General features: G+C 37.1%; 1 protein-coding gene across 4 annotated transcripts in view; it reads left to right on the forward strand.

Moving 5' to 3' along the window:
• The window catches only part of Exd2 (exonuclease 3'-5' domain containing 2), a 47,231-nt gene that overhangs the window by 6,681 nt on the left and 14,036 nt on the right, over positions 1–26,514 (forward strand). For 3 of the 4 annotated variants that reach the window (XM_004837333.3, XM_087195311.1, XM_087195310.1), the window contains exons 2-4: positions 583–985; positions 15,381–15,637; positions 19,474–19,600. In XM_004837333.3, the coding sequence (XP_004837390.2) occupies positions 629–985; positions 15,381–15,637; positions 19,474–19,600 (741 nt within the window). In that variant the 5' untranslated portion in view covers positions 583–628. The remainder of the gene's footprint in view (positions 1–582; positions 986–15,380; positions 15,638–19,473; positions 19,601–26,514) is intronic. The other variant, XM_004837334.3, reaches the window with a different exon arrangement.

A 26,514-nucleotide genomic window follows, 5' to 3' on the forward strand; every position in this document is an offset into this window, starting at 1 on the left:
TCTCCAATCCTTTCTTCCCTTTTGTGTTGCCCTGCCTTACTCTGCAGTAACTGAATCGATTCTATGGAGTACTACTGTGACTTCAGGAGTTACAGGAAGTGTTTACTCAAGCCCATTTCCTTCCCTCCTGCATTTCCCACGCCTTCCAGAAGAGCAGAACAGTCTTCCCACCAACTTACTGATAATTAAGATTCTTTGTTTAGTTGTGAAGTAAAGCTTTCATTCAAGTGGTAGGAGACTAAAGTTTTTAAAGTGCAAACACATTGAAGAAGAACTATTAACTAAAATATTCATTTGCTAATAGCCCAAAGTGAGAGTCTAGCTTCTTCTGTTTTGATTGATACGATTTTATATCACTAAGAGAGTCCTGGGCAACTGTCGTAGGGCAGGACTGAAGATAGGGTAGAATCAAAAACTAAAAAAATGAAAATAATTAAAATATTACTGTTTCATGTGGAAATTTGTAGCAGATATTTTAGTTTGTAGTCACAGGGATTATAAATGGAACTTTTTAGGGGAAATCTTGTTTATACGCAGCTTTATATTCTGTATATAAATATATTTTTGCCATTTGTTTTGCAGATTGTGGAATTAGTGAGATGCTTTCCTAAACAGTAGAAGGTTGAACATGTCTAGACAGAACTTGATGGCTTTGACAGTGACCACCCTGCTGGGTGTGTCTGTGGGGGGGTTTGTCCTGTGGAGGGGCATCCAGCGCCGGAGGAAGAGCCCTGTGACCCTGGAACAGCTCCCGTTGCCGCCCCCGCCGCCGCCGCCGCCGCCGCAGCAATCGCCAGGCAGGACAGCGCAGTCCCCTCCAGAAGAGGACCAGCTGCCCTCTGGTGTCCCCAGACCCTCGTGGGAGGAGAGGATCCTCCAGGCAAAGGTGGTGACAGTGTCTCGGGAGGCAGAGTGGGATCAAATCCAGCCCCTGCTTTGGAGTGAGTTAGAAGATTTTCCAGTGCTTGGAATCGACTGTGAGTGGGTAAGTTAAAATGCAAAAATTAAAAAAAAAAAACTCTTCGTTTTTCCGACTAGGAGCCTTGGACAGTCAGTAGAGAATAGATGAAGGGTGAATTAGCTTGTTCTCAACTGGTTTGTAAGTAAATTTTAGCCAGAGAAGCCTCTGCCTTTCTCAGGATAAGGGAGTGTTTCAGTTCCGGAGTTCGAGCGTCCTGTGTGTGTCCATCGTCACTGCATGCTCTGTGAATTGGTACAAGCTCCTTAGCCTCTCCTAGAAGCAATGTGCTTGTTTGTGATAGGAATGTAATGGTCCCAGCCTCCAGTGGCTTTTCTAGGGATTTAAGGGGATAATTGCTGTAAAGGTTTCAGCACAGTTTTAACATAGTAAGTGCTTATTTGTTACTACCACTAACATTTTAATTGCCTTCTCATAAGGATGCCACAGAGAAGTTAGTTAAGAAGTCCTATTTAAATGGAAATTATTACTTGAATTAGGATTTTAAAAGATAATGAACATTTGAAACATCATTTATTCTAAGTTAAGCCATGCACTCTGCTGATTTGCTTGCCTCATCTCATTTTGTTTTCCCAATAATCCTAGGTAGGAAGATAATATTGTTATCTCACTTTATTGATAGGAAACAGATTTAAAAAGGTATAGTCCCATGCCCCAGGTCACATAGCTAATTACCAACATTTGAGCCCAGGGCGTTCTAAACCATCTGGTTAATTTTTCTAATAGCTGTCATTTTGAGGAATTGTTACATAGTTAGAATGAGGATAATATGCCAAATCCACCAGGTGTGGTGGCACACGCCTGTGATCCCAGTGCTAGGAGCTGAGGCAGGAGGATTGCTGTGAGTTCGAGACCAGCCTGAGCTACACAGTCTCAAGTACATGGCAAGACCCTGTCTCAAAAAACTGAAGAAGAAAAAAAAAATCTACTCTTCTGTCATTGTGATTCACAGAGATTAAAAAATAAAATAGCTCTTAGTTATCATCTTTTATTAACACTTTGTCAAGATTCTCAGATAGGTCTTCTGGCTATCTAGAATATAGCCACATTCCAGGAAATGTAATGAAAGGAGGTCCTAAGCAGAATGACTGCCACCAAATCACAGGTTGGCAGGAGAGGCTACTAGATGCCAACAAAGTGATGACCAGGAAAAAAGCCTTTACAGGTCCTGAGGTTTTTTGTTTTGTTGTTTTCTTGTACTGGGGATTGAACTAGGTTCAACTAGTACAGCCTTTGCACTGAGTTACATCTCTAGCTCTTTTTTTAAATTTTAATTTTGACATAGAAACTAGCCAAGTTGCCCAGGTTTTGATCCTCCTGCCTCAGCCTCCCAGAGTGCTGGTATTGTAGGTGTATACCACTATGCTTAGCTCTGAGGATATTTCTTTATAACAGCAATGGTAGTGTTTGCTTATACAAATGACCTTGGATCATCAAGGAAGGATTGAGTGCTTTTAGTCTGTTCTGTATCATTTTAGAAATAATTACATCAAAAGCAGTAGAAGACAACATTAGAACTTAAATGATAAGCCTATCATTTATAGGTTGGGAAAATTCACATTTTCAAATGGGAAAAACGAGGCGGGATGTACCATGTACAGGGCAAATTCCCTATGATGAGTGTTATCATTGTGTATGCCTAAAATGTACCAATAAATGTTTTGTTATTAAAAAAAACTATTCCAACTACATGGAGTATAATTTCAGCAACAACAGGTTAGTCTGAAGTGGATAGTAATGGTAATTGACGTAATTGTGCTCTAATTATGATTGCAGAGGCATGGGTAAGTTAAAATGGCAAATGGTTCAAAGCTCACTTCATCTTTACTTTTGATATGTGTTGAATTCATGCTGGATGCCACATCTCCCTTCAAATAGGATTGCTTTTCCTTGGTTGCTGTCCCAGAAAAATTTCATAAACAAGATATCCACACTTGCTGTATCTAGCCCTCCATTCTTGTTTCCCTTTTCCTTTCATTCACCTTTGGGTATGTATTTGGTCATGATTTCTTTTGTTCTTGTTTTGCTCAGTATTTGTATAAATTTACCAAACTTTATTTTCTTTGCCTAGCTTTCCTTGTATCTCAGACCTCCTTTTTGTGATAACTTTTCTTAAGGTCATTTATTTATTTTTTTCTTAATTAACACATTACTTGTATAAATGAGTGGGTTTTACTGTGATATTTCTGTACATAATGCACTGATCATATCCACTTTCCCTTCTACCCTTTCTCTCTCACCTTTCTCCCCCCACACCATCCCCTTCCTGATCCCTAATGGTTCCTCTTTTAGAAGTTCATTTCTTGATGGCCATTGATAACTACTTTTGTTGTTCTAAATAGGTCTTCATTTTGCTTTTAGTTATAAATGAGTTTTCTGGGTATAACTTTTTTTTTATTTTGGTACAGGGATCGAACTTGGGACCTTGTGCTTGCGAGGCAGGTGGCTGAACCACTGAGCTAAATCTCCAGCTCTGGGTATAACATTCTAGCTTGTCACCCAGTGCAGTGTTATATGCCTGTAGTCCTAGCTACTTGGGAGGCTGAAGTAGGAAGATTGCAAGTTTGAGGCCTGCCAGGATAATTTAGTGAGACCATATCTCAAGATTTTTAAAAATGAAAAGGCCTGGGGATGTAGCTCAGTGGTGGAGCATCCCAGGGTTTGATCTCCAGTACTGAAAAAAAAAAAGACCCAACTTGTCAGTTTATCATTTTCAAGGTAGTATTCCATTGTTTTCTGGCTTCTATTCATGCTGTTGAAGATAATTTTTGATATATTGATTCTTTGTAGGAAATATAATTCTTATAGCTCTTTTATAACTCTTCCTTTTGAGTTTGTGGTTCTGAAGATTCACGTGACGTCTAGATGTTGTTTTCTTTCTTCATTTCCAGTTTGGGATTAAGAGAGATATCTGGATATGAGGATTGATACCTTTCATCAGTTTTAAAGTTTTCTTTGAAGTTTGCTTTATCCTGTTTGTTTTCTTCTTGCTAGTATTTGATTGGATATGTTCTAGACTTTTCAGGCTATCTTTAATGTTTGATAACTTCTTTCTTAAGTTAACATGTCTTAGTCTCTCTGGATTCATTCTGCACAATTTCTTCAGGTCACTTTTATAGTTCAGTAGTGGGAATTGAACTCAGAGAGCACTGAGCTACATACCCAGCCCTTTTTATTTTTTATTTTAAGACAGAATGTTGCAAAGTTGCCCAAGCTGGGTCCAAACTTGCAATCCTCTTGCCTCAGCCTCCTGAGTAGCTTTGATTATAGGTGTGTACCATCACCTCTGGCCTTTTTTTCTTTTTTCTTTCTTAGCTCTATCTAATCTGGTTTTAACCTGCTCCTTGAGTCTTTTTTTTTTTGTATGAAATATAACCTTTATGATCTTTTTATTTGATATGAAATATAACAAATCAAGAAAAGTGCTTGAAATAAAAATAAACAGCTAAATTATTTATTTAAAGAGAACAACTGCCAGGTGTGATGGTGCATGCCTATGATCTCAGCACCTAGGTGGCAACTGCCAGGTGTGGTGGTACATGCCTATGATCTCAGCACCTAGGTGGCTGAGGCAGGAGGATCATTATGAGTTTGAGGCCAACCTAGGCTACATAGTGAGTTCAAGCCAGCTTGAATTACAGAGCAAGACCCTGTCTCAAACAAACAAACAAAACAAAACTGAAACAAAAAATATATATAATAAAAAGAACAATTGCATAACTAGATCAAGGAGTACCAAATTGCTGGGCATGGTGGTACATGCTTATAATCCCAGCATTTGGAAGGCTGAGGCAGGAGGATTGCTAGGAATTTGAGACCATCCTGGGCTGCATAGTGAGTTCAGAACCACCCTACACTATATACTGAAACCCTGTTTTAGAAATAACCCCACTCAAAAATGAAAGAATGAGATTTCCACTACTACAGAAGCTCCTTTTGTACCCTCTTGTGTCCCCTTGCAATCATTGTACGCTCCCTTCCCTCTGAGGGGTACCGTTAACCTGTTTCATGATATTTATCTTCTTGGCCTTTTAAAAAAAATTTTTATTTTATTGGTGCATTTTAGGTATACAATATAATGACATTCATCATTGGAAATTTGCACCTTTACATAATCTCTCTTGGTTCTTATTTTTTCCCCTTCCCCTGCCCTCCCTTCAACCCCTCCATCCCTCCCTATTTACAAAGACTTTGTTTCCATTTTTTCATTTTCTCATATTAATTCCATTCCCTTCTTTACCCCTCCCACTTCCCCTTCTCCTTTGCCCCTTTTCTTCCTATTTCACATTATCTATTATTCCTTTTAGTCCTTATTTACACTGTCAGTTTCTCACACTAGAGAAACTATTTGGTATTTACACATGTGTGTCCTATGGCCTTTTTTTTTTTTTTTTTTTGCCATTTCTGGGGATTGAACCCAGGCCTTGTGTGTGCGAGACAAGCACTCTGCCACTGAACTGTATCCCCAGTCTTCTTGTTTTCTTTATACATTTACGACTTGAGCATGCCTCCCTTTGCACTGTAATTTAGTTTTGCCTATTTTTAAAATAAACTATATGTATTATTTTGTGTCTGGGTTCTTTTGCTAAATATTGTTTCTGTGAGTTTTATCTATGTTGTGACTTATCTGTGTTGTGCATTTTATGATTCATTGCCATGTATTGTTCCATTGTATAAAGATACCATGATTTATTCATCCATTCTATAATTGGTAGACATTTTGGTCTTTTCAGCTTGGAGCTCTTACAAAAAATGGTGCAAATAAACATTTTCACTCATTATTATTGGGCACATGTATCTGTGGATGGAGTTCTGAGTCATAGAGTTTATGTGTTCTTTAATTTTTATAGATAACATCAAACTTTTCCAATTTTGTTTTACTAATTTCCACTCCCAGCAGTAGAATATGTATGTTTCTGTTGTTTCCAACAGTTTTCAAAAGTGGTTCTATTAACTTAATCTCCCCATATTAAAATTACATGATATGAAAATTGCCTTTGTTTTACTTCCTCATCAACATTTGGTACTATGTATTTATAATTTGGTACTATCATATTTATAATTTATTATTAACCATTCTGATGGAATTTTAGTAATACAGTATTTTATTGCAGTTTTAATTTGCATATTCTTGTGATTACTGGTGAGACTGGGTATGTTTCATGTGAGTCATTTAGACACCCTCTTTTACTATTTTTTTTTTTTTTTTTGGTACCAGGGATTGAACTTGAGACCTTGCGATTGTGAGGCAGGCTCTGGAACCACTGAGCTAAATCCCCGGCCCAAGACTCCCTCTTTTATAGAGTTCACATCTTTTGCCTCTTTTTATTGAGATGTCTTCTCTTACTGATTTATGGAAGTTCTTTATATATTCTAGATGTGAGCTGTGAGTTACCATTATAAATGTCTTCTCCAATTGTGAATTTGCCTTTACATTTAAAATTTTTTTCTTTTGATAAATGGATGATCTACATAGTACAGTTCATCACATCTTTCCCTGTTCATTGACATGAAGATATTCTCTTATATTATTTTCTTGGAGTTTTTGTTTTTGTTTGTGGTACTGGAGATTGTGAGTGTCTTTAGTTGTGCTGTTGTTGCTGTCTTGATGTCCTGAATCAATTAAGAAATTACTTTTCATGGTCACTTTGACTTTAGGGGAGAGCCAGAAGTCACATGGTACCAGATCCAGTGAATAAGGTGGACGAAGATGCGCTGTTAATGTTTTTATGAGCCTGCTTCTTTGTTGGATGGCACTTGGCGGCAGCAGTCACTATATTTTTTATCACATCTCATACAGACACCAAAGAGAACTTCCAGTGCTGCTTCAGAAAGTGGCAAGAATTATGGGATAAATGCTTTCGAAGTGGGGGAGGATATTTTGAGGGGGATTTATGACAATGTGTCTTTTACTAGAATACATTTAAAAAATGTAAATAGTCACTATATAGTAATTTTGTCATACCTTGTATAATCAGTCCACCTGAAATTGATTTTTTCGGTATTTGTGCCTACAGTTTGATGTAAAGTTAAGTTTCACACCCCCCTCCCCTCCCAGTATTCAGTTGTCCTAATGTCATGATTTGAAAAGACAGTCCTTTCCTCACTGCTCTGCAAGGCCACTTTACCAAAGAACAAGTGTCTGCGTGTGACAGTCTGTTTCCGGGTGCTCTGTTGATTAATTGTTCTATTCATACACCCAGTGATTGCAGACTGTTTTACCTAATGTAGCTTCAGATGACCCTAGGTATTCAGGATAGCAAGACCTGCCATTGTGCTCTTTCCCCACAATATCTTGGATTTCCTTGTGTTTTTTGTTTGTTTGTTTGTTTTTGCATTTACAGTACACAATCAGCTTTTCAGATTTTACAAAAAAATTCTTGAGATTTTGATTGTGATTGCATTGGATTGGTAGATCGGTTTTAGAGGGAATTGACTTCTGTATGTAGTATTGAGGGTTTTGTTTTGTTTTGTTTTGCAGTGCTAGGGATAGAACCCAGGGCCTTTGTGCTGAGCTACATCCCCAGCTCTTTGTTATTTTATTTTTCATTTTATATTTTGTGATAGAGTTTCATTAAATTGCTAAGTTGCCTAGGTTGAGCTAAATTTGTAATCCTCCTGCCTCAGCCTCTCAGAGTGCTGGGATTAATAGGTATGCATTACATTAGGTAATACTGAGTTTTTGAATCTAAGTATTTATTTAGATGTGTATGTATTTGTATTTTCTGTGACTTAATAATTTCTATTATAAATGCAGGTTAAAGATTTTTTGTTTCTTTCTGGTACATAGAGATGGACTACACTTATTAACTCTAATTATTTGTAGATTCATTTAGATTTTTATGTGTACTACTGCAGTCCTTAACACTGTTTTCTTGCCTTTCTATACTGGTGAGAATCACAGTTTGATATTTAGTAAATAAGGTGATAGTGGGAACCCTTGACCCATTCTCCATATCAAAATAACAGTTTTCAACACTTTTTTGTTGTTGTTGTTTTGTTTTGTTTTTTGAGGCAGGGTCTTGCTATGTAGTTCAGGCTGCCCTTGAACTTACTATGTAGCCCAGGCTGGCCTCGAACCTGTGGCAGTCCTGTTGCCTCAGCCTTCCGAGTGCTGGGATCATAGGCGTGTACCACCATGCCTGGCTGACACTTTCATATTTAAGTTTGAGGTGTGGAATAGGTTGTTTATTGATCCCTTCATCATATTAAACATGTCCAATTCTTTTTTGGTGGTGGGGGTGGGGGTGGTGCTGGGGATTGAACCCAGGGCCTTGTACATATAGACAGCCCCTCTCTCCCAGCCCCCAATTCTCTTCTTGATTTTTTTTTTAACTCACGCATGATTGTTGAATTTTATCATAATTTTCTTTATTTCTTGAGACAGTAGTGTAGCTTTTCTTCTTCTGTTATTGTGGTAAAACACATTGATTTTTAAGTGCTAGGATAAATTCTTAACTATGATGCCTTGTTCTTTTAATATATTGATAAATCCATTTTGCTCATTATTTTTAGAAGGTTTAAAAATGTATACGAGTGATACTGGTGTATAATTTTCCTTACTTGAAATGCCTTGTCAGGCTTTGCTAAAAATGTTATGCTAGCCTTACATAGATTGTCATTCCTTTCTTTCTTTTTTTGTTTTTTTTCTGTTGATCCGGGGCTTGAACCCAGGCCTTTTGCACTAAGCTACATCCCTAGCCCTTTCCTTAACTTTTTAAGTGTTGTTAGAATCCACTGATGACATCACCTGGAGTTTTCTTTTAAGAAAACATTTTGAATTATAGATACGATTTCTATAATAGCTGTGGGGCTATTTGTATTCTATATTTCATGTCTCAGTTTTGAAAAATTATATTTTTATCTAAATATATCTTTCAAATGTTTATTGGCATAAACTTGTTTATAATATCTTCCATTTTTTCCCTATTTGATAGAGATGTTTCCTTTTTCATTTTCAATCTTTCATATATGTGTTTCTCTCTTGATTATTCCTTCCATGAGTTCATCAATTTTATTGGTCTGACCTTCCTCCCTTCCTCTTTTTTTTTTCCAGTGGTATCTGAAATTGAACCCAAGGCTTTGGCACTGAGCTACATCACCAAACCTTTTTTATTTTTAATCTTGAGACAGGATCTCACTAAGTCACTAAGTCACTAAGTTGCCTAGACTGGGCTCAAACTTACGATCCTTAGTCTCCCAGAGTGCTGGAACTACAGGTGTGTGCCACGAAGCCTCACTTCAAATTTATTAGTCTTTTTTTTGGTTCTGGGGATTGAACTTGGGACCTTGCGCTTGTGAGGCAGGCGGCGGAACCGTTGAGCTAAATCCCTGGCCCTTATTAGTCTTTTTGAGGAACCAACTTTTGACTTTCTTGGTCTTCTTTATTTTATGCATACATTGTATTTCATTGATCTTTTGCTCAATTATTTCCTTTTTTCCACCTTGCTCTATTTATTTTTTAACTTCCTTTAGTGTGATTTCCTTCCATACTACTACACTGATTGAGTTGATGGCTTTCTTGTTTTCTAATCCAGTGGACACTTACTTGGGCTTTGAAAAGCATCTATACAGTTCCTATACAAGGCATTTACTTCTTGGTTTCGTCCCCTCATACACTCCTGTCTCCTATCACATTTCCTTCCCCTCCATCTTCTTCCTCTCCCTTCATCCTCCTCTACTGATTTAAAAATTAAGATTAAAAAACTCTGACACAAGTTTTTGTAAGTATGTGGAAACCAAAAAAAAGCATATGGATGTCTATAGGTCAACAGATGGAGTCATAGGTCACTAATTTATGCCTTTTAATCTATACTGTTTTTTAATGATCTCATCTAATTTTATAGCTTTAGCTATATCGATTCTAATGACTCTCAAAATTACCATACCAGCTTTTTATATCCACCTGTCTCCTTGACACCTGCCCTTGAATGTCTAATGGTCTTCTCAAACTTAACCTGTTCCTAACAGAGCTCTTGATTTTTCCTCCCAAACATGTATTGTCCCTAGTTTTCTCTACCTTTAATGAAAATAAAATCAGGGACACATTGCCCTTCTTAAAGCATGTCAATAGTGATGGGCACAATTGAACATCAGACATGAATAGGTGGTTACCATAGATTTAATATGACATAATGTTCAACACAATTGAACAGCAGACATAAATAGGCAGTTATAGTATGTTAAATGTCTTTAATGGCAAAGTATACGAAAGTTCAAAGAAGTGGTTATGCACAGCAGGAGATAACCCAGGACGCTACCAGATAGAGTATGAGTTTCTAGATCCCCCTAAGTTACTCTTGGTGTTGTGCACTAGTGATAGGGACAAATCACCTGTACAAAATTAGGATCTTGCCATGTTTTAGATGCCATTATTGCCTTTTTCCTGCAGAGGTAGAGGTGGAGATGTTAGGTAGCTTTCTACTCCTTAATACTTGCCTGATCTTTTCTAGAGATTAGCAAAACGCTCCCCTGCTTAACAGATGCAAATAATTGATAAATTTTTGTAATAAAGATTGAGCTAAGGGCCAGGGATTTAGCTCAGTGGTTATGCTGCCTGCTTTGCCAAGTGCAAGGTCTCGAGTTCAATCCCTAGTACCAAAAACAAACAAAAAAAAACCCCAAAAAGATTGAGCTAAGTGAAGATCATTTTCCTCAGAGCATCCTTCTATGGGTCTAGGCTATAGGCCTGCTTGAAATTCACTCTTTTTTTTCCTTACTGTTAACTCCTTCCCTGGCTGGGGAGGTAGCTCAGTGGTGCCACACCTGCCTGGCAAGCACAAGGTCCTGAGATCGATGCCTGGTACCAGGAAAAAAAACCCCAAAGCAAAAAACTCCTTCCCTTTCACTTAACAAGTATTGTCAGTGCTATCTCTAGAATATGTTTTGACTCTATCTGTTTCTCTGTATCTCGTCTGCTTCTTTAGTCCCCGCCCCAAGTATCTCTCTTGGGGACTACTGACTGCAGTAGCCTCCTGACTGACCTCCCTACACTGACCCTTGTGCACCTGCAGTCCTTCTCCATACAGTAACCAAAATGTTATTTTAAAAATGAAAATAAGACTATGTCAGTCCTCTGTTTAAAAACTCTTCTATTACTTGAATAAAACCCAGATGTCTTAAATGTGTACGTACTCTGGTTTTTCTCAATGTCTCTGATTTTGTTTCCATATTCTCTTCCTGTTCTCTTCTTATTACTCTCCAGACACTTGAACAGAGCAAGCTCATTCCTGTCTCAAAGCTATAATCTAAATTTAACCCCTTTGTAAACTGCACAGACTAAGGGTGTGGATTAGTTAACCTCTTCCAAGCCAGAAGATGATCCCCTATCATTCTTTACTCTCTGCTGCCATCATGGGGTAATGTAAAGAATCAGGGACCTTACTAAGGACCTGTTCTCGATTTTTAAGAATATGGAAGCTAAAATGTATTACCATTGGCTCTCAGAAGAAAGACCTCTAACTCAGTGCCTCTAAATGAATCACTGAAACACAGAAGTTTTATCTATAAGGATTGATTTCATCATTCATTTAAAATTGTTATTTTTGTTTATTTAATAATGTATACAAAGGCAGGGACATAGTTTAGTGGTAGAGGCAGTCTTAGCATGTGCAAGGCCCTGCATTCAATACCTAGTACTACTATTACTACTTCTACCAATAATGTATATAGCACATTAATGCAATACTAATACTACATGTATGGGATTCATAAATAAATATACATATATAGTTCTGTGTTCCTTAACGGGCAAGGATACATTCTGAGAAATGCCTCATTAGGCAGTTTCCTCACGTGTGAACATTACAGAGTGTACTTACACATGGTAGATTCCAGTCTCTCAACGTGGCCTCTGGTGTAATCGAGGGACATACTAAACGTGATAAGTGAGTCTGCTGCTGGAGTAACATGGCATACTGTTGCACAGTCAACATTTTTAATAAGTAGGAGTACACTCTAAAATAATGATAAAAGTACAATGTAGTGAATACATAAACTAGTAACTTGGCCATTTATTAAGTATTATGTGCTATACATAATTGTACATGTTGTACTTTGAAAATATATTTTTATTTTTAAATGACACAATTTTACATATTTATAGAGTACAATGTGATATTTCAATACTCAAGGACAGTGTGTACTGAGCAGATTATAGTAATTCACACATCTGTCACCTCAAACATTTATCATTTCTTTGTGTTGGGTGTGCTACTCTTTTACATGACTGGTAGCACGGTTTGTTTACACCATCATCACCACAAACACATTGTGTTACAGTCTTATGAAACTGTGATGTCATTAAGTGATAGGATTTTTCAACTGTTTTCATCTTACAGGACTACTACTGTTTTGTTTTGTTTGTGCCGGGGATCGAACTCAGGACCTTGCGCTTGCGAGGCAGGCGCCGGAACCACTGAGCTAAATCCCCGGGCCTAGGACTACTACTGTATATGTGGTCTGTCATTGACCAAAACATTGTCATATGGCACATGACTGTATAGTGTATACATCTCAAACATTTTATGTGGATTAACTAATAAAAAACCCAGAGGCTACAGGATTAAATAAAGCTAATAGAGTTTAAATGTATCATTTTTTTCCCTTGTAAATATAATGTTGATCAACTAAGAGTTCCATTGTTTTCCATGAGTAGTAGTGATTTCAAGCTAAAAAAAATTAGAAAGCAAAAGGGAAAAATATCAGAAGGAAAAACTAGGTATATTATTCTTTTTTTTGGTTCTGGGAATCAAACTCGGGACCTTGCGCTTCCTAGGCAGGCAGTGGCACCACTGAACTAAATCCCTGGCCCTTAGGTATCTTATTTAAGCCTTCTAGAAATATTATTCTTCCAATTATACATTCAGTATGAATTAAAATCATAAACATTTGTATTCCTAATGAGAAAACTTTAGTTATAATACATTGGCTCTTACGCACAATCCAGAAGCATGTAAAAAAAGATCTTCCCCCCTTATTTAATGTATTTTAGACATTGAAACCTGACTATAAAGATGTGCAAAGTCTTAGGAATTTGCAGTGAGTTTTACCCTAAATTAGCAGTGTTACATATTAGAAGTAGAGACTTGTAGCTTTTTCTTGGGTGGAGAAAACACATATTGAGCATTGCTAATCTGAAAATCCAAAATCTGAAACTTTTTGAGCTCTTTCATGATGCCACATGTGAAAATTTTACATCTGATTACATGTGACAGCTCATACTCAAAATGCAGGTGTGCTAAAAATACTGTATAAAATTACCATCATGGTTGTGTGTATAAAGTATATGAAACAAATGAATACTGTTCTTAGACTTAGCTCCCATCCCTAAGATATCTTGAATATGCAAATATTCTAAAAAAACCCACAAAAACCAAAGTATATTTCTGGTGCCAAGCATTTCAGGCAGAGAAGGGACCTGTATTATATAGAAAGGAAACTACTCATTAATGAAATAAAAGGTGATTTGGCCACATCAGAATGAGTCGTTGGAGAATAAGAGTCCATAGTCAAGTTTCTTATGGATCCTTTTGACCTGGGTTGAGTTGCAAGAAGTAGACACCTGGGCCGGGGATTTAGCTCAGTGGTTTTGCTGCCTGCTGCGCAAGCTCAAGGACCCAAGTTCGATCCCCAGTACCAAAAAAAAAGAAGTAGACACCTTAGAAATCAAAGTAGCATTCTTTCTTTTGGGGGTATGGAACTAGCCCTCATTTATAACACAGTGCCTGAGAAGAAACTCAAGGCTTTTGTGAGTTAAATCATGGATTTACTCAATGCAAAAGAAGGTGAGGGCCAAAACTCTCCCAGATTTTAACAGGGGCTCTTTGTGATGTCAGCTGTCTTCTCTCAGTGATCTTGATCACCTCAACTATGAAATATCCCTCCTCTGATTACTTGTGACACTGGTTCTGAACCACTCCTTTCATACGTACCATGTCATAGTCTGTGTGTGTGAACTTGTGTCTGTAAGTCTCTACTCCACAGTTCCTTAGCCAGAGACCATCTCTTCCATAACTGTATCCACAGTGCCACTGTGCAGTGCCTCCCACCAGGCAGTATGGGAGTGAGAGGCACATGGCCCTAGAGCATGGTTTCTCAGCCTCCTCCCTGTTGACATTAGGGAGCCGATCTTGTGAGGGGCTCTGCTGTACGTTGTAGGATGTTTACTAGCATTCTGCCTTCTACCTACTAGATACTAGTACACTACTTTCACACAGTTGTGACAGTCAAAAATTTCTGTAGGCATTTCCAAATAAGGGGAACAAGGGTGGTGGTGGTGGTGAGGAGAAGAAAAAAGAAAAGAGAAAATAGAAGGAAAAGATGAAAACAAAACTTTTGTATATAAGGAGGGGAAGAGGTCAAAGTGGGGGTTGGGAAAAAAGAAGCAAGATATATCATGTGCAAGCATGAAGTCTATCTAAAATGTGCCAATAAATGCTTCGCTTCAACAAAACCAAAAAAACCCGATTAGTTTCCCTTGGGCAAAAATCACTCTCATCTAACAAAAATTAGGTTATAGTCCTGGTTTTGCCTTTAATCTCACCATATTTGGTCAAATTGCTTCACCTACAGGCCTTAAGTTTCCTCTGCTGAAACATAAGAAGGGCTGGAATTAACTAGGTGCTTCATCTGAGTTTTGTGGATAGTCATAGGGCGTTTTAATCCCTTGAAAAAGTATATGAACTTTGTGTGTAAGTTTTTCTATGGATCAAATTTTTAGCTTTCAGCAGTTTTTGAAAATTACTTATGACCACAAAAGGATTGAACCAGATCCAAATATGTTGTTACTGTGTAAAATTATTTTTATCTCTTAAGATAGAAAGTTCCTAATTTATGCTCAGTAGCATTATACTCAATATTATTTTTTTTGTGTGTGAGTACATTTGTGGCTATAAAATGGTGAGAAAGCATTTTGTGCCACCAGGATCTGTTATATTGGCAGATAGCACTTATTTACAGGTCTGTGTTTTCATCTTCTTTTAAAAAATTGATTGTTGAGGCAGTACTGATAAGGTAAATGAGTTACTAGCACATAAGAGAGTTTGGATAATGTAGAGTGTGTTTATTACTTGGCACGCCTTAGCCTTTTTTCCTTACCCTTTTATAACCAGCATTTCATCTGACTCTGCTAGTATATGTCCCAGAGCTACTGTGTGTCAGCTGGCCACTATTTGTGGACTGCTCGTGTTTCCAGCCCTGGAGTTGGGCCCTAAGGAAGCTTTGTCTGGGATGCTGGCTTACAAGGTCCATTTCACTCATTAATTCCTTAGAATTAACCCCAGCTCTGGCCAGCTGCTCCTAAAGATATGCCTCTTAGCCTGTTTGTTTGTTTAGCTACAGTTTGGGGTTGTGCTTGCTGCTGTACAGGTTGTGAACCATGATCTGTCTTGCTCTGTTGCAGGTAAATTTGGAAGGCAAAGCCAGTCCTCTGTCACTCCTACAAATGGCTTCACCAAGCGGCCTCTGTGTCTTGGTTCGCTTGCCCAAGCTGATCTATGGAGGCAAAACACTACCAAAAACATTACTGGATATTTTGGCAGATGGCACCATTTTAAAAGTTGGAGTGGGATGTTCAGAAGATGCCAGCAAGCTTCTGCAGGATTATGGCCTCATGGTTAGAGGGTGCCTGGACCTTCGATACCTAGCCACGAGGCAGAGGTACAATTTATATGAATGCTGAGATTCCTGTGACTTTGGTCAAACATGTTAGCAAGATTTGTGTATTACTGGGAATCAATAAGGAAATATTTGAAATTCTTTACAAATGCATATTGAATTTGTGAGAGACATTCCAACTTCTGTGAAAACTTTAGTTACATAGAATTTTTATTATTTTTGCTTCTGTTTTTTGAGACAGCGTTTCACTATGTAATCCAGGCTGGCCTTAAACCCATTATGTAGCCCAGGCAGACCTCAAACTTGCAATCCTTCTGCTTTAGGCTCCTATTCCAGCATGCTCAGCTGGTCTTTTTTTTTTTTTTTTTTGGTATCAGGGATTGAACTCGGGACCTTGTGCTTGTGAGGCAGGTGGCAGAACCACTGAGCTAAGTCCCCGGCCCAATTTCTGGCTTCTTTGGAAAAATTAGATGATCTGACATCACTGATTCAGCATTGTAGATGACAACAGTGGCCCAGGTATTAATCCTGACTCATCCTGATAAGGAACTGAGTTTGTAAATCCTTTCTTTATCCAAAAATGATGATAGATCTATCGCTTGTCTTGGAGGAAAAGAGTTTTCTCTTTTCTTCTTCTTCTTCTCTTTTTTGAGACAGAATCTTGCTGTATAGCCCAAGATGGTCTTGAATTTATGATTCTCCTGCCTTAATCTCCTGAGTGCTAGGTTCACAGGTGTGCCACCACATCTGTCTCCTTTTTTCTTAGAATTCTGTTCCTGTGGAAATTCTATTACCACTTGTCTTTCTTGGAGAGGCAGTCACAGTTACCTTCTCACGTATGTGCAGAAGTCCTCTTTCATAATGATGTGGACTGAAACAGTGTCTCACCTGTCTCAGATGACACTGCACTCAAAGGTGGGAGGGTTTCATAAAGGTCAGAGAAGGCCTTGTTAAAATCTGTGCTTATTATAATTTTTAGTATGCAGTAAAATTTTGTTTTGTTAGTTTGGTTTCAGTACATAAAACTGTTATAAGTGAAGTATACATTTATTTCAATAACACATTAAATTGTACTGTAAAAATTAAAACTCTGTGAAAGTATTTGAAGTATAATAGCAAAAGCCCTCTCTCATCAGGCCCTTGTGTGCTCTGTGCTATGTGTAAAGGCTGAAGTTGACTCAAGAATAGCCTGGGTGGGTGGGTGTGCCAGTGCTGCCACTTACTAACTGTGCCATCTTTGGCAAAGCACTAACCTCTCTGTTCTTCAATTTCTTTATCTATAAAGTAGAGATAATAATGCTCCCCCTCATAGGATTGGTGTGAAGAATAAATGAATTAAATTAGGTAAAGTGCTTAGAAGCAGTAGTGACATATAAGTGCTATATAAATTTTACCTATTACTGTCATCATCATTATCACCATTGTCACTGCACTTTTAGCATGATCATTATCTGATTGATTTTCCATCCAGATCTTTTAAAAATACATTTACAATCACCTGTATGAGTGTAGAGAAATTGAAGGTACATTGAATTTTGATTTTTTTTGTTTGGTAGTAGGTACTGAACTTATGGAATTCATGCTGAGGTACTTTCATAGCCCTTTTATTTTTAGACAGGGTCTCGCTCAGGCTGGGCTTGAACTTGTAATCAATCCTTTTGCTTCAGGCTCCCAGAGTCCTAGGATTATAGGTGTGTGCCACCATGCCTGGCTGAATTCTTTGATTAAATACAGAATGACCAAGGGTCAAAATAAGAATTTGGCCAAAGCTGAATATTACCACAAACTTCTCTGGAAATCAGAACAAAACTTTTAGGGCCAAGTGCAGTGGCACATGCTTGTAATCCCAGCTACTTAGGAGGCTAAGGCAGGAGGATTGCAAGTTTGAGGCCAGTCTAGGCAATTTAGTAAGACCCTGTCTCAAAATTAAAAATAAAAAGGCCTGAGGATGTAGTTTGAGGCCCTGGGTCCACTCAAAATAGAAACTTTTATTAGGCCTTTCCTTTTTAAATGAAATTTCATCAATATTAAAAAAACTTTTTATTTTTAAATTTTTTCCAGAACGGGGATCGAAGTTAGGACCACTGAGCTAGATTCCCAGCCCCAAAATTGTTTTTTATTGAGCATTTTAATAATAAAATTTGAAAATTTTGACATAGTGGAAGAAATCTGATATAATTTAGGAATCATACTTAGTGCTATTAGCTACTAGATTGGTATTGCTATTTGAGACAGGGTTTCACTATGTAGTTCAGGCTGACCTTGAACTCGAGGCAGTCCTCCTGACTCAGCCTCCCGAGTGCTGGGATTACAGGCATACACCAACATGCCCAGCAGAAATTTTTCTTATTGAAACTTTAAAGTGGAAAGGTGGCATTTGGTTTTTCATGTCTGTGCAAGAAATGTGAAATATTTCCAAATATGACATTAAAAAAACTAATAACTTAAGTAGAATTATATAACCAAAAATTAAATACTATCTTCAATGGGGGTAACAGTTTCAAGAAATACTACTACCCACGCTTGGAAAACTGCACAGCTGTGAGAAAGAATGAAATAAGAACATTTGTAAGTACTAATGTGGGAGGAGGCTCATGGTACTTCTCTGTTGTTTGAATTTAACAGTAGGGATTCATTTCTGAGTTTTGCTGCTTGTATGTTTTATTCTTTGGATGCTAGGGATTGAATAAGCTCTTGCTCTTTCTCAGCACATCTCTACCACTGAACTACACTCCCAGCCCCTACTTTAAAAAAAAAAAAAAAGAAAGTGTAATAAAATTTTTTTCTTGAAGTGCTGGTGATTAAATCCAGAACCTTGTACATACTAGGCAAGCACTGTACCACTGAGCTGTGTGCCCAGCTGCAAAAGAGAGTTTTATGTTTTCCCTAGATCCTTGATTTCTTTTCTGTACCAAGACTTTATGAATTTTACCTAAGGTGTGTCTGGATTTTTTTGGTGCTTTTTAGTGTGTTCCTGCCTTTTGGGACTGATGAGAATCATCAATTTCCTGCTTGTTTTGTAAGGAAAGTCTTCCTTTTTTTTTTGAAATGGTTTTGCTTTGTAATGCAGGCTAGCCTTGAGCTCACTGTGTAGCCCAGGCTGGCCTCAAACTTGTGATAATCCTCCTGCCTCAGCCTCCTAAGTGCTGGCATTACAGGCATGCACCACCACACTGGACTTGTTTATCATTTTAATGGTCTCTTGGTTGAAGTCTCCAGGCTTTGGACAAATCAATTTTTTGGCTTCCCTGCAGCAGTTTTTTTTCCTGGAAGCAATTTTAATCAGGAAGTTTTAGAGAGCAGAAAGAATGGGGTGCTATTACTGCTTGTATAGGACTTTTACCTCTTTAATGAAAATAGGCTTATCATTTTTCAAAACTTGCTGGATCAGAGAATTTTTATATTGAAATTTTTATAGCTATATATTATTAAACTATTTTACATAAAGCTTGTAAAAATGCAGAATTCACAGCTGGGCATAGCAGTGTAGGCCTATAATCTCAGCACTCTGGAAACCTGAAGCAAGTTTCAGCCCAGCCTGGGGAACTTAGTGAGGCCTTGTCTCAAAATAAAGAAAAACATCTGAGAATGTAGTTCAGTACCAAGACCCTGGGTTCAATCTCCAGTGTCCCCCCCATACACACTTACACATAAAATACAGTTCACAAATTTTAGATGAAACTGCCTGATTGTTTAGTTCTATTGATACTGGATGTAGTTATTTTTAAAAGCCTTTGGAATCTGATAGTTAACAAATTATTGTTTTCTTTGGCATCTCATAATTATCTTTTGTCTGTATATTGGCCACTTATACATTGCTTTGTATTTCCCTGTTCATGTCCTTTGCCAGTTTTTGATGCCTGATTTATTCCTTGCAGAAACAGTTTGCTCTGCAGTGGGCTTAGCCTAAAATCGCTTGCCGAGACTGTCTTGAACTTTCCCCTTGACAAGTCCCTTCTGCTTCGTTGCAGCAACTGGGATGCTGAGAATCTTACAGAGGACCAGGTACTTCTTTTTTTTTAATTTTTAAAAATTTTTTTATTTTATTTAATTTTTTTAGGACCAGGTACTTCTTATCAGAGTAATTAAAGAATTGAAAGAGCCATTGCCTCTGGAGTGTAGTTGTTTTTAAAATTCTAATCTTCGGGAAAGGGATTTAGCTCGGTGGTTTCGCTGCCTGCCTCGCAAGCACAAGGTCCTGAGTTCGATTCCCTGGTACCAAAAAAAAAAAAGTCAGTATAAAGAAACAAAAACAAAAGTCAGTATAAAATTCTAATCTTCAAGTATGATGCAAGTTTTGGGTAGAGAAGCGTTAGAAGAGACTTACTAGCTGATAATAATATAACTGCTCTACCGTCACTTGTATCCCACTTAAAGAGTAAGACTCTATTAACATTTTATTTGTTTAATCACTTAGTATTTGCCAGGTATTTCAGAAAATATAACTTTTTTTCAGTACTAGGGATTGAACCCATGGCCTTGAGTTAAGTGCTCTATCACTGAGCTACATTCCCAGCTCTTTTAAAATTGTATTTTGAGACAAGGTCTCATTAGGTTGCCCAGGTTGGCCTAAAACATGTGATCTTCCTATCTCAGCCTCCCAAATAGTTAATATTATAGGCATGCACCACTGTGCCAGGCAGAAAATGTAATCTTTTTTTTAAATTAAAAAAATGATTTGTTCATCCAGGGGTGTACCTTGGTAATAGAGTGTTTCCCTAATATGTATAAGGTCCTGAATTTGATCTCCAAACAACCAATCAATCAGTCATAATATAGTATTACAAGAGTTATTATAAGAAACAGTAAGTAGTTTCCTTCTTTACCCTTCCTGTTCCTAATTCCTCTTGCTTCTCAAGAGGCAACTACATTAATTTCTTTCTAGTAATTACAAGTATATTTCTTTTCTTTCCTTTTTTTTTTTTTTGGTACCGGGGATCGAACTTGGGTCCTTGCACTTGTGCAGCAGGTGGCGAAACCACTGAGCTAAATCCCCGGCCCCTATTTCCTTTTTTTAACCTGTTTCTTTTCCAGCTTTTTAAAAATTAATTTTATTGGTACATTTTAGATATACATAATGATAACATTCATCATATGGAATTTGTGCCTGTACGTGATATATCTTGATTCTTTTTTTTTATTTTTATTTTTTAAATATATATATTTGTTGGTACATTTTAGGTATAAAATACATTTACATTTATCATTGGGTGTTTGTACCAGAACATGATGCATCTTAGTTTTTATTTTTTCTCTCATTACCTGTGCACCCTTCACCCCCTCCACCCTTCCCTATCTACACAGAGTTTGATTCCATTTTTTTTTTCTCATAATTTTTTTCTTTCTCTTCTTCCCTTTCCCCTTTCCCTTCCACCATCCCCAAACCCTTGGACCTTTTCTTATTTCAAATTATCAATTATTCATTTTAATCATTTTAATCCTTATTTACACTTTCAATTTCTCACACTAGAGAAACTATTCGGTATTTACATATGTGTGTCCTATTTATTTCACTTAAGAGGATGGCCTCAATATGCATCCATTTAGCTATAAATGTCTCTAGTTTCTCATTCTTTATGGCTGAGTAGTACTCCATTTTATAAAAAAACCACATCTTCTTTATCTAGTTTTCAGTCGATGGGCATTTGGGCTGTTTCCAAGCTTTAGCTATTACAAACTGTGCCGCTATAAACATAGGTGCACATATATCACTGTGGTATGATTCTTTTAATTCTTTGGGGAAGATTCCCAGTAGGGGAATAGCTGGGTCAAATGGGACCCTTAGTAGTCTTAGTTCTTTGAGGTATCACCATACTGATTTCCACAGTGGTTGCACCAATCTACACTCCCACCAACAATGGAGAAGGGTTCCTTTCTTTCCACACCCCCACCAGCATTTGTTATTGGTTGATTTCTTGAGAGCAGCCATTCTTTGTGGGGTGAGGTGGAATCTCAGTGTTGTTTTCATCTGCATCTCTCGAATGACCAGTGATGTCGAACATTTTTTCATATATTTACTTGCTGTTTTTACTTCTTTGTCTGAGAAATGTCTGCTCATTTCGGATGCCCATTTTTGAATTGGGTCTTTGAATTTGGGAGGTTTGATTTTTTTCAGTGCTTTATATATTCTTGATAGTAGACCTTTGTCTGAGCTACAGCTGCTAAAAATTTTTTCCTACAATGTAGGTTGTCTGTTAGCTCTGTTGGTGGTTTTTTTTGCAGTGCAGAAGCTTTTTAATAAGATGAGATCCCAGTTGTTGATTCTTTCTGCTAGTTCCCGTGCTATTGAGGTTTTGTTCATAAAGTCTTTTCCTATGCCGGTATCTTCAAGAGTTCTACCTAACTTATCTTCCAGCAAGTTTAGTGTTTCTGTCTTCATATTTAGATCTTTGATCCACTTTGATCTTAGTTTAGAGCATGGTGGTAGATGTGGGTCTAGTTTTAATCTCTGACAGGTTGAAATCCAGTTTTTCCAACACCATTTATTAAATAGGCAATCTTTCCTCCAATGAGGGTGGTTGGCTTCTTTTTCAAAGATGAGGTGGCTGAATATGTCTGAAGTTGTTTCTGCATCTTCTAATCTATTCCACTGATCCTCAGGTCTGTTTCTTTGCCAGTACCATGCTGTTTTTATCATAGTAGCTTTGTAGTATAGCTTCAAGTTGGGGATTGTGATACCCCCAGCCATGTCTCTGTTGCCCAGAATTGCTTTTGCTAGTCTAGGTCTCTTCTGGTTCCAATGAATTTTTGGATTGTTTTCTCTAGTTCTGTGAAGTGTATTGTTGGAATGTCAATCGGCATTGTATTAAATCTATATAGCAGTTTTGGAAGTATGGCCATTTTCACTATATTTCTTCTTCCTACCCAGGAACAAGGAATATCTTTCCATTTTCTTATATTCTCCACGATCTCCTTTTTCAGAGTGCTGTAGTTTTCAGTGTAGAGGTCTTTTGCTTCCTTTGTTAGGTTTATTCCTAGATATTTCATTTTTTTGGATGCTATTGTAAAAGGAATTGTTTTCCTAATTTCTCTCTCAGTGAGTCTGCTATTTTTGTATATGAAGGCTGTTGTTTTTTGAGTGTTGACCTTATATCCAGCTACTCTACTGAATCTGTCAATTAAGTCTAGAAGTCTTTTGGTAGAGTTTTTTGGGTCTTTGTAAAGTATCATATCATCAGCAAGTAATGACAGTTTCACTTCTTCCTTTTCTATCTTTATTCCTTTTATTTCTTTCTCTTTTCTAATTGCTGTGGCTAATGTTTCCAGAACTATATTGGTTTTTTTTTTTTGGCACTGGGGATCAAACTCGGGACCTTGTGCTTGCAAGGCAGGCGCCAAAACCACTAAGCTAATTCCTCGGCCCCTTCAGAACTATATTGAAGAGGAGTGGTGATAGTGGGAATCCTTGTCTTGTTCCTGATTTTAGCGTGAAAGTTTTCAGTTTTTAACCATTTAGTATGATGTTGGATGTTGGTTTTTCATAGATAGCCTTAATCAGGTTGAGATAAAGACTTTCTATTCCAATTTTCTGTAGCATTTTTATCATGAATGGGTGTTGGCTTTTGTCAAATGCCTTGTCTGCATCTATTGAGATGATCATATGGTTTTTGTCCTTAACTCTGTTATTATAGTGTATTACATTTATTGATTTACGAATGTTGAACCATCTTTGCATCCCTGGGATAAATCTGACTTGGTCAGGGTGTATGATCTTCTTGATGACCCTCTGTATTCTGTTTGCCAGTATCTTGTTGAGGATGTTTGCATCTATGTTCATTAGGGAGATTGGCTTGTGGTTCTCTTTTTGGGTTGGGTCTTTCCCTGGTTTTGGAATCAAAGTAACACTTGCTTCCAGGAATGAATTTGGAAGCCTTGCTTCCCTTTTAATTTCCTTGATGAGTTTGAAGAGTAATGGCATTAGTTCTTCTTTAATGTCTTGTAGAATTCAGCAGTGAAGCCATCAGGACCTGGGCTTTTCTTTGTTGGTAAATACTTTATTACATTTTCAGTTTCACGCATTGGAATTGGGTGTTTAGAATTTCTATATCTTCTTCATTTAACTTTGGCAATTCGCATGTATCTAGGAATCTGTCCATTTCTTCTGTGTTTTCCATTTTATTAGAGTACATGTTTACGAAGTAGGTATTGATGATCCTCTGGATTTCTGCTGGTTCTGTTATGACTTCCCCTTTTTCGTTCTTAATTGCATGGATTTCAGCCTTTTCTTTCCTTTTTTTGATAAGGTTGGCTAAAGGTTTATCAATTTTATTTATTTTTTAAAAAACCAACTCTTTGATTCATTAATTTTTTTGTATTGTTCTCTTAGTCTCCATTGCATTGATTTCTGCTCTGATCTTTATAATTTCCTCTCTTGTGCGAGCTTTGGGTTTGTTATTCTCTTCTTTTTCTAGGAGCTTGAGGTTCTGCATTAGGTTATTTATCTGAGTTCTCTCTGTTTTCCTAATATGGGCATTCACTGCTATGAATTTCCTGCATTGAACTGCTTTCATTGTGTCCCATAGATTCCTGTATGTTGTACTGGCATTATTATTTACTTGTAGAAACTGTCTAATTTCTTCTTTAATTTCCTCTGTGACCTATTGGTTGTTCAGGAGGGTGTTATTCAATTTCCAGGTGTTTGTGGGAGTTTTTGTTTATTTTTTTGAAGAACCAACTCTTGGCTTCATTGATTTTTTTGTTTGTTCTCTTAGTTTCCATTGCATTGATTTCTGCTCTGATCTTTATAATTTCTTCCCTCGTATGATCTTTGGGTTTGTCCTGCTCTTCTTTTTCTAGAAGCTTGAGGTTCAGCATCAGGTTATTTCATTGGGCTTGCTCTGTTTTCGTAATATGAGTATTCACTGCTATGAATTTCCCTCATAAGACTGCTTTCATTGTGTCCCATAGATTCTAATATGTTGTATTGTCATTGTCATTTATATATCTTTTTTTCCCCTTAAATTCTTTTATTGGTACATTTTAGGTATACAGTACATTTACATTTCTCATTGGAAACTTGTACCTTTACATGATGTGTTTTGGTTCTTATTTTTTCCCCATTCCCAGCCCTCCCTTTGTCATTGTTATTTAATTGAAGGAGCTGTCTGATTTCTTCTTTAATTTCCTCTGTGACCCATTGGTTATTCAGAAGTGTGTTGTTCAATTTCCATGTGTTTATGAAATTTTTGCAGTTTCTTTTGCTATGGATCTCCAATTTCATCTCACTATGGCCTGATAATATATAGGGGATAACTTCAATTCCTTTGCACTTACCTAAATATGTTCTATGAGGAAGTATGTGGTCCATTTTGGAGAAAGACCCGTGTATAGCTGAAAAGAATGTGTATTCTGATTTTGTGGGGTGGAACACTCTGTAAACATCTGTTAAGTTCATTTGTTCAAGAGTTTGATTGAGTTCTAGTATTTTGTTGCTTGTTTTTTGTCTAGTTGATCTATTTGTGACAGTGGGGTATTGAGGTCTCCCACTACTATTGTATTAGTACTTATATGATTTTTCATGTCCATTAGTATTTGTTTTATATATTTGGGGCCACTAGTGTTTGGTGCATATATATTTATGATTGTCATCCCCTCCTCTTGGATTGTTCCCTTTACAAGGATGTAGTGTCCTTCTTTGTCTCTCTTAATCAGTGTTGGTTTGAAATCCACTTGATCTGCAAAGAGGATAGCTACTCCTGCTTTTTTTCGGGTTCCTGTCACAGGGAGTATTGTTTTCGACCCTTTAACTTTCAGTCTATGTTTCTTTTTGAATTAAGTGTGTTTCTTGTATGCAGCATATTGTTGGATCTTGCTTCTTGACCCATTCTGCCAGTCTATTTCTTTTGATTGGTGAGTTGAGACCATTAACTTTTTTTTTTTTTAACTTAAATTCTTTTATTGGTACATTTTAGGTATACAACACATTTACATTTCTCACTGGGAACATGTACCTTTACATGATGCATCTTGGTTCTCCCCCCCCCCATTAACTTTATTGGTACATTTTAGGTATAAAATACAGTTACATTCATCATTGGGATCTTGTACCATTACATGAGTCTCTTGGTTCTCATTTTTTTCCCCTTCCCTTGCCCTCCCTTCACCCCCGCCACCCTCCCCTATTTGCAAAGACCTTGTTTCCATTTTTTTCCTCTTCTCATATTTTTTTCCTTTCCCTTTTTGCCCTTCCCCTACCCCTCCCAATTACCCTGCTCTTTTAGACCTTTTCTTCCTGTTACACAATATCAGTTATACATTTTTTAAATTACAATATTAAGATCTAGGAGACATTACCACAGATTTTACAGAATTTAAAAGGATATAGAAAGCATATTACAAAAATCTTTTTTGAAATAAATTTGACAACTTCTAAGAAATAACTTAGAAGACAAATTAATGAAACTAACTCTGGAGGAAATATAAAATTTGAATAGCACCTATTAAAGAAAGTATATTCCTAGCTTGAAAACCTGCCTATATGACAACAGCAGGCTCATAAACATTTTATTTTATTTTATTTATTTATTTTCAGATTTTTAGTTCACATTTATAACTGTTTATTAAAAATGAGACAAGGACATCTGTCCCTTTTAGATAAACCTATGCAAAGGAAATTATTTCAGATTGAAAAAAAACTTTACTAAGCCTTAATGTGCCAAGAACTCAGGTTCAAGTTGATTTCAGTATCTTTAAAGGCATAGTAATAATTAATTTGCAAATGAGAAAACTAAGTTTCAGAAGTTGCACAAAACCACTTAGTGCCTCACCGAGCTGTGAAAATCAAGGTCTTTCTCTATGTACTTTCTCCCAGGTACACAATAAATTGGTTCAAAATTGTCTAGATCAAGAAGTTTATAATGTAAAGCATTTAGTACTAAATACTGTTTATAACCATAACAAATTATATCCAAAACCTTACT

The sequence above is a fragment of the Heterocephalus glaber genome, unplaced genomic scaffold, assembly GCF_053883595.1.
Source record: "Heterocephalus glaber isolate CG9 unplaced genomic scaffold, H.glaber_assembly_v1.0 deba00001608, whole genome shotgun sequence".
In the NCBI taxonomy this organism is placed as follows: domain Eukaryota; kingdom Metazoa; phylum Chordata; class Mammalia; order Rodentia; family Bathyergidae; genus Heterocephalus; species Heterocephalus glaber.